The sequence below is a fragment of the Asparagus officinalis genome, chromosome 8 (assembly GCF_001876935.1).
Source record: "Asparagus officinalis chromosome 8, Aspof.V1, whole genome shotgun sequence".
NCBI classification, from domain to species: Eukaryota; Viridiplantae; Streptophyta; class Magnoliopsida; order Asparagales; family Asparagaceae; genus Asparagus; species Asparagus officinalis.
Window position 1 is genome coordinate 93,043,764 of NC_033801.1, and position 13,896 is coordinate 93,057,659.

The 13,896-nt window shown below is 34.8% G+C and overlaps 1 protein-coding gene across 1 annotated transcript in view; it reads left to right on the forward strand.

The window, feature by feature from the left end:
* Nucleotides 4,331-13,896, forward strand: part of LOC109821536 (uncharacterized aarF domain-containing protein kinase At1g71810, chloroplastic) — a 48,637-nt gene continuing 39,071 nt past the window's right edge. The window contains exons 1-4 of the mRNA XM_020387717.1: nucleotides 4,331-4,431; nucleotides 6,108-6,420; nucleotides 6,756-6,800; nucleotides 7,000-7,038. Coding sequence (XP_020243306.1) covers nucleotides 4,331-4,431; nucleotides 6,108-6,420; nucleotides 6,756-6,800; nucleotides 7,000-7,038 — 498 coding nt within the window. The remainder of the gene's footprint in view (nucleotides 4,432-6,107; nucleotides 6,421-6,755; nucleotides 6,801-6,999; nucleotides 7,039-13,896) is intronic.

Consider the following 13,896-nt stretch of genomic DNA (forward strand, 5'->3'; position numbering starts at 1 on the left):
AGAGTGTAATAAAACTAACTTACAAAAGAAGAGTGTAATAAATGGGCACTAATAAAAACTCTCTTGAAACTCAAGGTGGTTCTATCTTATAAGCCTAAGTTGACCGAGTAAATAAGCCCAAAGAGTATCCCATACTTAATGACTTAAGTCCAATTGGATTGAGATTCATTGGCTCAAAACTCGTTAAATGGTCATTTAGAAAGCCCAATGAAATAGAACAAAAATCACCAAGGGATAAAGAGTAAAAAAAACATACTAACAATATTTTTTTATATATAGTTATATTTGTGTATATGCTCTTAAAAATTATTTTGATTAAGAGACTTGAAAAAATTTTAAATCAAAGAGTTGGCATGTTCTTTTTAAAACTTTTAAATTAAATTTCTAAGTTAGACTTTGTTTTGTATAGCTATAATGAAAAGATTTTCTAGGAGATTTACCTTAAAGTTATACATAAAAATATTTTTTTGAGTAATAACTAGGTTCAATTAGAATGTCTAAATATATCAAGTAAATTAATTATTTGCTAACTTTTTAAAATGGTAAGTTGATTGAATTTTATGGGTACTTTTACTACAAACCCCCACGAGACTATAACTCATCCACTAGGGTAACCTAGGGGTTTAAAGTCTTGTTGCATGAGCTAAATACAACTGTGATTCCTGCAAAAGTGAGTTAAATTTTTTCTTTCTTTCCATAGTTATTTTTCCTCTTAATTTTACTTTTTTTACTCCTTTTCTCTTCTTTCTATGTCATAATTTTTATTCCTTTTCTCTTCTTTCTATGTCATAATTTTTTTCTTCCTTTTGAAAAAAATCATAAAAATATTGTCACTTGTCAAATTAAAAGAGTTAATTAATAATTATTCTATTTGATAAATTTTAGATTTTCTAATCCCTAGTTAGTTTTATACCCAAGTTCACCTTTTATGATAATTTTAAGTAATTTTTAAGAAATAATTTTCAAAGTAGTATACTTCACTTAAGTCTTAACTCAGGCTTTTAATTAAAGTAATAAAATATTTGCATGCTTAGCTTAGAGTTGAAAATAATTTTTCAAGTTGTCTTGATTCAAATATTTTTCAGGATATATATACATATACACATATATTAAAAAAAACTAAATTTACAAAAAAAGAGTGCGAAAAATGGGCACCAATCAAAACTCTCTTGAAACTTAAGGTGGTTCTATCTTGTAAGCCCAAGTTGGCCGTGTAATTAAGCCAAAGGAGTATTTACGTGCTTAATAAACTAAGCCCAATTGGGTTGGGATTTATTGGCGCAAAATTCATTAAATGGTCACTTAGAAAGCCCGATGAAATAGAACAAAAATCACCAAGGGATAAAGAGTAAAAAAAATACTAACAATGTTTTTTTATATATATATTTATTAGAATTTATTTTGATTAAGAGGCTTAAAAATTATTTAAAACAAAGAGTTAGCATGTTCTTTTCAAAACTTTTAATTAAATTTCTAAATTAGACTTGGCTTTGTATAGTTAGAATAAATAGATTTTTTAGGAGATATACCTTAGAGTTATACATAAAAATATTTTCTTGAGTAATAACTAGCTTCAATTAGAATTTCTAAATATATCAAGTAAATTAAGTATTTACTAACTTTTTTAAATTGGTAAGCTGATCGAATTTTATAGGTACATTCACTGCAAACCCTCACGAGACTACAACTCGTTCACTAGGTTAACCTAGGGGTTTGAAGGTTTGTTGTATGTACTAAATACAATCGCGATTCCTGTAAAAGTGAGTTATAATTTTTCTTTCTTTTCCTTTTAATTTCTCTCTTTGCTAGAGGACTAGCAAAAGTTTAGGTGTGAGGGTATTTGATAATCATATTTTTTATTATATTTTTTACCCTCATTATCTATTTTATTTAAATAAAAATATCACTAATAAATATGTTTTATCTTAATTTGTAGGTTAATGAAGAATTAATGAATAAAAGATCATAAGAACTAAAATTTCCTCGTTTTTAATATTTTATTGAAGCCTAGGATCAAGCCAAACAATCTACAGAAGCTGAAGAAACAAGGATCAAATATGAAAAGAAATCAAGTAAAAATCATGTTCAAGATGTTAGCCACAAAGAAACAGAGATATCTCTCAATTCAGAAGGCAGAATTTAACATATGATATATAAAAATCGTCTATCTCAACGAGATGGAGCTAATTGCATTTTTAGAATTTTTGAATTCTAATCGGTCGGTCAACCGATTGGCCAACCGGTCGGTCAACCGATTGGCCAACCGATTGATAACAAACTCGTTTTATGGCTAAAATTTAATCCTTAGAGCCCAAGTAAAATCTAATTGTTCTTATTCATTGTGGTAGGCTATAAATAGGGGTAGAGGGTAAGGGGTTTGAGTATGAAATATTTTGTAAAAAATTCTTTTTGGAGAGGAGAACTACTCTTAATTGAGAAGACCTTCCAAATTGTAATATTTTGTTGCAATTAATAAAAAAATATTTTCACATCTTCATATTTTTATTTTCTTTTCTTTATTTGATTAGAAGATGAAGGTGAGATGAAGATGAAGATCAAGATCAATGTTTGCTATCACCTTGAGGCTAGAACCCTCTTGGGATGTAATTTTTTTTCTTTGTTAATAAATTTATCTTTTGCTTTCTTTTCTTGTTAAAATAGCCAAGAGGCTAGAACACTCTTGTCTTAGATTTGTTTTCATACTTATAGAGTAGATTTATTTTCATGTCTTTACTTTCTTGCTTTAGATTATTATAATTTATTTTGTAGTTTAGGTTTTATTTTGTTGCACTATTCGCTTGAGGTTAGAACCCTCTTGGGATTAGTTTTTATTTTTATTATTTTTCTTTTCTTTGATTCGACTTGAGGCTAGAACCCTCTAGGGAATTGCCTTTTTTTAAAGATGTAGAACTAATTCTTATGGGAACTCTAGAAATTGTATGAAACTAACTTTATTTCTTTTATAATTTGTTACTCATTCTCTTATGCTTAAAATGATCATGTTTTAGATATTCAAATGAAGAACTAATTGGTAGAAGGAATTCTAGAATTACTATTTAGTTGTTATTCTTTTCATGAGTATTAATTTTACTTAGATGATAATTTGATAGTTTATACTTTCCTTAAGTGATTTGATAGTCTATACTTAATAAATCTAAAGTAGAATGTGATAAAAAGAAAATGATTTATATTTTATAAGTGAGATTAGCTAGTGGATTCAATTCTAGATTCCTCATATTTTTAATTGAATCCTCTATCTCTTATTTTCTTAGATTTCCCCCTTATTTCTTGATTCTTTATTTGTTTCTTGATTTTATTTCATTCATCTTTCTTTCTTTCATTGTTGTTAGTTTTGTCTACATTTACCATTTATCACATCCACTTATCTCTCCACTCTCAATCTCGTTTTATTTTTATTTACATACAATCACTCTCACTCTCATTCTCTCTCCACAATCACAATCATTACCCCTGCTTGTCACGTATACAACATAAGAACCAATTTTGATTTTCTCCTACAAACAGCTTCCTCGTGGGATTGATAACATTTTATACTATAACTTGATTGTTGTGCACTTGTAACTTTAGAGGTATACTTTTATACCCTATCATCTTCCATTGAAGAAGCAAATAATATGTATTTCGTTCGCCATCAAAACTGAAAGATTAGCATTCCATCATATGTAAATTATTTATTACACATTATATTCTGAGACTTTAAGAATGTATATCAAATTTTCTATAGCAATTTTCCACTTCAACTATAAAAGAAAAGCCCTATATCAGAGTTTATATATCAATTTCTAGTTAAACTGTAATCGATAATCAATTTCTAGTTAAACCATAATTGACAAACTCTATATTACTATATCAAATTTCTAGGTAAACCCTAATTGAAATTTATGATTTAATAATATTCAAATAATTCATCAAAATTCATATTATGCAACTCCAAAATCCTAAATACTCTTTTCTTAAAAATCCTAATTATAACCAAACCACATTAATCATCAATCTCCAAATAAAACTATTTTCGTCAAAGATTCAGAATGACGCGTTCGTTATTCCTTCGAATTCATGACGCACTCGTCGAACATGACAAGTACTTCGTCCAAAAGAGAAATGGTGCTAGAGAGTTGGGACTATCTAGTCTTCAAAAGATTACTGCAGCTATGCGGATGCTCGCATATGGAGCATCCGCTGACTCCGTTGACGACTATGTTCGGATCGGTAAAAGTACATCGTTTGAGAGCGTGAAGAGGTTTGTTCAATTGATTATCAATATCTTTGGGGAGGAATACCTTTGTTCACCGACTAATGAAGACGTTGCATGCCTGCTCGAGGAAGGTTCACAACGAGGTTTTCCTGGTATGCTTGGGAGTATCGACTGCATGCACTGGACATGGAAGAACTATCCAACCGCCTGACAAGGTATGTATACTGAGCATTTTCATGAACCTACAATTATTTTGGTGGCCGTAGCTAGCAAAGATCTTTGGATATGGCATGCCTTCTTTGGATTGTCGGGGTCTCACAATGACCTCAATGTTCTACACCGTTCACCAGTTTTTGCACAACTTGCGGAGGGAAGAGCTTCACCGTTCAACTATACTATCAATGGCCACGAGTACAATATGAGATACTATCTCGCCGACGGGATTTATCCAGAGTGGTCCACATTAGTGAAGACTATTCTAGCACCTCGAGGAAATAAGCATAAGTACTTTGCTCAACAACAAGAAAGTGCAAGAAAAGATGTTGAGCGAGCTTTTGGTGTGTTACAATCTCGATTTGCGATTGTTAGTGGACCAGAACGTTTCTGGCAACCTAGTGTGTTGAAAGATATCATGACAGCTTGCATCATAATGCATAACATGATCGTTGAAGATGAACGAGATTGTCAATTGGACAACATCTTCGACTTTACTGATTCGGTACCAGTCGTTGAACCTTCTCATGTGCGGACGGTGCCTCTAACTAAGTTTATCCAAAATCATCATCGGATCAGGAACACGCAAACACACAAAATCACTAAAAATGATTTGATCGAGCATCTGTGGCAGCTCAAGGGATACATCACCGAGGATTAAGTTTCTTTATGTCTAATGTAATTTTAGCAAAGAAGTTCAAGTTGTTGTACTACACCAATTTCATTTTCAATAAAATAGTTTTTTCATTCAATGCCAAAATTTTTAACTTCAAGTACAATCATAAATCTAATACAAGATAATATTTGATAATTAGGAAGAGCTAATGAGGATGTGATGCGAGTACAATTTGTAGGGGGCTTTTTGTAGGATGGTTTTTGTAAATTTTTTTAATAGATGGGAGCTTTCAAGCGGTCCACAAATTTGTGGAGCGCTTGGGAGCTCCGATGGCTACAAGACCACGTCAGTCTAAGGAGATGGGGTTGGGAGCGTTTAGGAGATTGCTGGAACGTATGCAGCAGGCTCCCACGCCACATAGGCCTTGAGAGCGGGCTATGGGAGCTTGCTGCCCTTGCTCTTAAGCATTTTACATGAGTAGGCCATTAACTCTCACTGATGCATCATCAATGCAAGCACCGACATAACACTTATAATATATTATATTATAATTACCTTAATTCACCTTAAAAAATATGGACAATAAAAAATATCAATCCGGTGGTTTAGCCATAACAACATATTTAATATAATATTTTACAGTAAAACATAATATAAAATAATAAAATACAATTAATATAATATATTGCATTATAATTGCCATAATCAGCCTTAAAAATATGGGCACTTGAAAAAATATAGATGTGCAGATTATACATTTCTCACGCAATCGCCGACTCCCTAACTCGTGTGGTCCGTGTGTGACCACCGCTCTCGATCTCACCCTATCCTCTCTCCTATCTTTCGCCTGGCAAAAAATAAAAAATAAAAATAAAAAAAATATAAAAAAAAGAAAGAAAAAAACCACACACATAAATATTAGAGTGGTGCTAACATTTCTATAAATATTATCCCGCCGTCGACGCTGGAAGTTCTCCTCGTCTCTCTCTCCTTCACTTCCTCTCTCTCCACATAATGCTTCTCATTTTCCCGCCATCTCCGCCACCCTTTCCCGCAAATCAGCCCCTCTCCAGCCAACCCTTCCCCTCCACGCATTGCGGCGCGCGTACTGTCTACCTTCCGTTCCCGCGCGCGTTGTCCTCCTCCACGGCGACCTCGATGCCTTACCAAGTACTTCGGCTACATATTCGAAGACGGCGCCTCGAGCGAAGCTGAGTTCTTGAACGAGTACAACATCAATAAGATCGCCGCAATCTATCGCCGGAAGCCGATCCTCGTGATCCGGCGGTTCTTGCAGATCGGAACCAGTTTCGGGCGGTGGTTTGGTCTGAGGTACCTCGATCAGCTCCTCGAGCGCTCCGATGAGATGTTCAAGGTAGTAATCTGTCACTTATTTTAGTTGGAGACAGCAACTTCTTTTTAGAAATTTGAGAAATTTAGGGCTTAGATTTCTTTGCAGGGGTTTCTTTTATAAACCTAAAGGTTTAGCCATTGTTTAAATCCAATACATAAATGGATTTAGAAATAATTTAGTATAGATATTTCGAATTTTAAGGATGATGTGGATGTTAGTGTATTTCAAAAATAAATCAGGATTAAAGGAAAAACAATTCTTCATATTTGCATTGGTCAAGAGGCTAGGGTTCATCTTGATGTGTTATGGAGGAACTTTTAACTGAAAATTTTCATTTTTTTTAATCTTATGTGTAGGTCAGAGCTGCGGATCTTCGGATGATATTGCTTGAGCTTGGGCCGGTTTTTCCCTTTGACCTTTCTTTTATATGCTTTTATTGGGCAAAAGATGCCCTAGAGTTTGGAAACATATCTATCAGAACCTTTACTCTAATTTAGTTATAGCAATAATTTTTCATATATACGAGAATCGTGCCTTATTCTTACTGTATTTAGTTCAGTTGTATGTGTATTGATTTCAGTCTACATAATGCTTTGGCAGGCATTTGTGAAGATTGCTCAAGCTGTTTCCTCTCGACCAGTAAGCTGATGTGTCCTTTTCTAATATATTTAACTGGATCTTTTATTGTGAAAAGATAATATGTTCAAGGATTTGTGTACCCTTTGTATTGCCTTCCTATTTCATTCATATCAAACGGGATTTATAGTCATTTATGATAATATGTTTATGAATAAGTTGCCTGTTCATGAAAGACTAACTTTTATTATCGTAACACTGCATTGTGTGCTAATTTTGGGAACAAGCCTTGTAATTCATATTGTCATTAGTAACAAACTTATTTATTTATTTATATCAATTCAGACATTCCTGAGAATATCCAAGTGTAAATATATCTTAGAAGGCATTTTTTCTGGTGGAGTTATATCACATTAGTTTTATGGTCTGTGAGAAGTGGAAGTCACAGGAAAATATGTTCTGTGGGTCTGCTATTTATGAATTGTCTCGAGCAAATACTTTAGTCTAGAATAGATTAGCTAGCAATATGGACAATCTTGGGGTAAGAGGCTGAAAATTATTGCTGACAGAGAGAGCAATTTCAAGTAATACACATGAAGAAAAAAAACATGTCAAGTTCAAAATTATGGTGACTTTGACCAATATTCTTTGGTCTTGGAACTTTTGGATAATAATATTGCACAGATGTTTGATCAGAGAGTCATACTAGTATCCATCAAGGTACTAGGGGCCATTTTGAAAATAACAAGAGCGTATACCATCAAGTTCGGGTTCTCACTAGCTTAAAGTGCATATAGAATAAGCTTAGGTTTCATATTTGTATTTATTTTAAAACAAATGTAGAATTATATATGATAATTATAATAAATAGGATTCTGATTTTCAGATATAATAAAATATCAATAAAAGTTCTAAAACTTATTAAACAATGTACTAATTTACTAACAAGTACCACAATAAAATGTTCAAATATAACATGAAAAAGTTGCATATCTTGTCCATAGTTTCCTAATTATTTCATTCTTCACAAATGATATGTTCACCATCACTAGTTCACAACCATAATGATGTCACCAAATATCAATCACGTCAACGAGAGAACTATAAAATCTTAAACAACACTTCAAAAACAACTACTAAATTGCCTTAAGTCTTAAACATATCAAACTTAGCGAATATTCACTAGGTCTCTAATATAATTATATTAAAATAACACATGTTATATTGAAATAACCCCTGTTATATTGAAATAGTGCACGTTGTATTAAGATGGTGTATGATATATTGTAAAAGGCTGATAACATAGAGTTAACGATGTGTCTGTGCTATTTCAAATTGCTATGTAATTTTAAGGTCTGCTAAGTTACATAGCGCATAATGGAGTTACATAGCATGTTTTTTTCCGACACTGTGATGTATTTGATGGTAGTGTTGCGATGACACATCATATCAGGCAAATTCAACCACATTAGAGGCTTGGAGAGGATGCGACATTTGGACAGTTATGTTGTACAACTCGCATACTACTCATCAAATAAAAATGAAAAACATGATATTATCATGTTAAAGAACAGGAAAGCTTTGAAGATATCTAGAAGTAACTTACAGAAGAAGGATAAAAGAAAAAGGTGTTAAAAAGTATTGTTCCATCCATACCACTGTCATCTTTTGACCGTCCATAATATTATAACACAGTTAACAAGTAATGCTTAATACACCTTGTTGCTTCATTAAGTACCACACTTATGCACACACACATCACACACCCAACCACCCGCCCATGCAGGAGCCCACGGTTTATTTCTAAAAGTTGTTCGATTTGATACTCTAGGATACTCAGACACTTAACATCTGTTTGTTATGGCCAGATATCACTAGTTGATTGATATTTCTATAACATATCCAGAAATTCATAACGTATTCCGGACATATCATAAAGTGTGGAGATTAACCAAAGACTAAAGAAAGTAAAAGTTGAATGTATCAGCACAGTAAATACTATTTGACATGTAGATGTGTTTGTACGATTTTTCCATTTCAAGCACAATGAAAGGTTAAATTGTGACGGGTCCACAAATTTGTTTTGCCAACATTAAAGGGCAAGGAGGTCATATTTCTATCTGCTCTTCTTTTGATATAAGCCCTTTGAAATTAGCAAAGTTGCAATATGAAGATTTTAATATGCAACTTATTATTCTTAACCAGTCATAAAAGCCCTTCAAGAATATTGTTTAAAACTGAAAGTTTAGTTTAGCCCCTTAATGATTTTTTGTTACTGCAAAACCAAATATCTCTACATGTATAAAGAGACCATCCATGTTGGTGATTGCATGGATGTTCTCTTTCCTATAAACAACGTGGGACACTTATAGTCAAGAGGGTTTTGTTCACTGTCCTTTTATTGATTTCTTATTTAGGATTGGAGCATTTTTCCATCTACAATGTGAACAATCTTAAACTTAAGTTATGTTTATTTTGGAAATATTCTATAAATAAGTTAGGGCACTTATAGTCAAGAGGGAGTGTGCTTACTACCTTTTATAGATTTCTTATTTAAGTTTGGAGCATTTTTTTATCTACTAGGTAAACAATCTATAAATTAAATTATATTATTTCGGAAAATTCTAGTTTTATGAATGTGTAGACCATGTAACTAATAAACACTAGTTAACAGTAACATGCTTTTCTAACTATTATTATTTTTTCTTTTATCTGTTACATTGTTTGGGCCACATGCTAGGTATTTGACGTTTTTGCACTATAAACAAAAACATATTCATGAAATTGTAGAACAATATTGATGCGGAACGGGACATGGTGTTTATCAGATTTAGCGATCAAAATTGAATAACGCACCGTTTCGCCAAAATTCATGATATTAGACAGGAAATTAAATTCAAATAGTTAATGTGACAGATGGATTTAACGAGATTTGCATCAATAATCATGAACAATTCCAATCTCAAACAATATAATCGCAATATTCATTATCATTTACCAGTTCTACAATCAATATCAATTTTTTAATAGTCACATGTTCAGTTACCCTCAACTCATAAATACTAATCTAAGCAGCGAATATATGATAATAGTTTAGAGACAAGATATTCATGCAATTAACTAATCAAATGAGATAAACAGAAAAATAAAGAAAGCGAAACCTTCATCGGTCTGAACAGACTTCACCTGAGAGACGACGTTGAATTGGCAGACGACGCGACGACGAACTGAGTGACAGCAACGGCGACAAATCTGAACAACGACGATGGCGACGACTCTGAACAGCGACTCTGAGCAGCGACTAGAGACTAGAGTGACGGCGTCGGCAAGGACGATGGGACAATAGCGATGTGATGATCCGTGGTAAGCGAGTATGGCAGTGGTAGTATTGCTCTGGTGGGGAATTTTGCCAAATAATTGGTGTACATGAAGGCGGCAGTTGCTGGGAAGGGAGGCTCGGTGGCGGTGAGAGTAGGGTGGCTTCTTGGGAGGAGATGATGGCACTGGTGGTGCGACTATTTGGGAGGAGATGATGGTGCTGATGGTCGGAGGTGGAGATCAGGGGCGGGCTGGGTGTGGCACTGGTGGTCTGCAGGGAAGAAGAGGGTTTGACTGATTGTTGACGCGGGGAAGACGAGGGAATGCTTGGCGGCTAGAGGAAGAAGACACAGGGAACGGCCTAGGGTTTCACACCCAAGGTTTCATACCCAAGGTTTCACACCAGATTTTAGCTAATGCAATTTTTCATTCAATAATTCATTATTCCATTCGATTACACCAGTCCCTTAAATAGAGAAAATTAGAGAATTTTAAAATCTCACAAAATAAAAATCTCTCAAATCACTCAAACAAATTCCCTAAAATCACTCAAATGCCAAAACTAAACCAAAATTCAAATTTCAAAATTTAAATTTCAAAAATTAAAATTAGAAGAAAGTCAACTAAGCTAAAAATGAAAGATTATCAATTCTTGTCATTCTCCTCGGGTGGGAGAAAACACGACTCTGTCAAGTTAGCTGCAAAAACTTGTTATCTTCAATATATCCTCTTTGCATCTTAATCTGTCGTCAGTTACTTTATTGCATCTCACATCATTAGCTAGATTGTATAGTAAATTTACTATCTAAAATATTATCAAAATTCACTGCTGCATGGGTGAATATATAGAAGTGGGATAAAGTGAAAGAACTCTCAGTAACAATAGGCTAGGGTCAGATTTATATCAGTGGATTGCCAATAACATTCGTGAACTGCTTAATCAATTAATATTGAGAATAGAACTATGACCAAATCGATAATATAAATGTTGCCATTAATTATTTTAAGAGTTGGAAAAGTTCATAAATATCATGTCAAATCTTAAACAGCTATAAAAAAACTGTATTGGACAAGACCAAACCATCTCAAATATCATTATTAACAGTTTTAAATTATATCCTGACTTAATATCATACATTTCAGTTAATAATATATATTTATTCAAATTAGATCACTGATTCCCCAATATATGACCAAGTAATTCAAAATGATATGAATCGACTCAAATGATTATGATGAAATGCAGACTCGAACAATATGATCAATGGCAGATGTAAACTCAACGAAGTGTTTAACATGCATGACATCCTCTATCAAATGGAATAATTAGGTGTTTGTTACACAATTGAACCTTCCCCTAAAGGTTTACACAAGACGCAACAAATATACAATTGCATTCAATCGTTAACTGATGATGCTAAATTGGAAAATTACAATTGAGGCTTGATTTGAAATCATCCATTAAGAGGATAGCTGAACATCAAGACCTTAAGCAGGATTCAGCGAGGGATTTAAGGAGATTTGATTTATATTTTAATTAGTACTTTTGTTAGGAACTAAACTCCCCGTTCGTAGATTAACAGCGGTAGAGCAGCAAGATCGAAGAGCAAAAGGGTTATGTTTTAACTGTGATGATCGTTTCACCCCAGGCCACAGTTGCAAAGGACATGCTTCGCTCCTTTACTTAGAAGAAATGGAAGACAATTCCATAGACAACTTGGAGACACCAATGGTCGATTCGACACCGCAGTCAGAGGAAGAGCCCAGTCCAAAACTTAGCCTTAATGCCTTTTTGGGCCAACGCTTGGCCAAATCAATGAGTATGCAAGGAAGCATAAATGGCCATAAGATTCAGGTGCTTATCGACAATGGTAGTACAAAAAATTTCATTTCTAACCGCATATCATCTTTTTTGGAATTACCCACAATACCCACGCAACCATTCAAGGTACGTGTCGGTAGCGATGCTTACCTCTACTGTCATCAAATCTGTAATGAGGTGTCGTTGTTTCGGCAATCTCACACCTTCCACCTGGACTTATTCGTACTCGACATTAAAGGCACAAATGTTGTTTTAGGCGTTCAATGGTTGGCTACATTGGGTCCAAACTTGACAAACTATGCAACCCTGATAATGGAATTCAGCCTACAAGGACAACATATCCAACTACATGGCGACGACTCTACCTCAGCACGTCCACTCTCTCCAGTAGGATTTAACAAAATGATCACATCAGGGGGTGTATGCTCATGTTTCATGTGCCTGCAGACCACACCGACCAGTGAGGACACAGTGTCCTTAGCCAAGAGCGATGAGCAACAACCACCATTTCTGGCAACACTTCTGGATGAATTTCAAGACGTATTTGCTGAACCAACCGGGCTACCTCCAGCCCGCTCTATCGACCACTGCATTCCCTTACATCCAGGTACCGAAGCGGTGAATGTTCGACCATACCGTTATCCTCATTTTCAAAAAATGAAATAGAAAGGCAGGTAAGTGAGCTGCTCCAAACAGGTGTCATTCGTCCAACTCACTCAGCTTTTAGTTCACCGGTGCTATTGGTGCAAAAGAAGGATGACACATGGTGTTTTTGCGTAGACTATCGTGCCTTGAATGCAACCATCATTAAAGACAGATTTCCCATTGGACAAATTTTTGAAAGAGACATTTTTCAAATTTATTGGACAAATTCGACCCCCAGGAAAAAAATAAACAAAACCGACTGAAAAGGGTCGGTTTTGCAACCGACCCTTTTTGGCGAGCTGCACGAGACTAGTAGTCCCATGTAGTTCGCTTAACCCTGTGACCCACCCCCAAAATTCATTCGCTCTCGTGACCACACCTTACAAAAAAACACCCGTAGGCCCACTTGCTCCCCCTATGCCAGTCCGACCCCATTTTCAAGCCCGATGCGACCCTCCGCGACGCTCTCGTGACCATGCCTCCCTACAAAAAACCCCGAACCATACCTCACCTACCCCGCCTGCCTCGCCTACCCCGCTGCCCCTTAACCCGCCGACCCTGTCGAGCCATCGACCCTATCGCCGCTGACCCCGTCGACCCTCGCCGACCCCACATCCTCCAAGCTCCGATCAAGGTGTGATTTTTTTAATGTTGCTATTAATTTTTGGGAGGGATATGAAAAATATTTTGGCTGTTAATTTTGCTAGAATTGGGTAGGATTAGTTTTTATTTTGTACAATAGGATGAATAATGTGATTTGGGAGTTAGGGTTTAGCAATTATTTATATATGATGAATAATAATTAGGATTTAACCATTATTTGGGATTGATAAAGGTATTAAATTTGATGAATAATATTTTTAGTTATAATAGATTATTTGCATACGATGGATTGTTGATTTTCAATTTCGATGACGAACTCCATACATGTGCACTTCAGTTATAATAGATTATTTAAGATTTTCAGTCCCGGCTTTTAGACAGAGAGGCAGTCGCCTGTTGAGGACGAATTGCACGGGACTAGTAGTTTTGTGCACTTCGTTTACTGAACACGAAATGCACGGGACTACTAGTCCCATGCACTTTGTAAAAGCTCCGCCGTTGCAAAACCGATCATTTTCTTCTGAAAAGGGTTG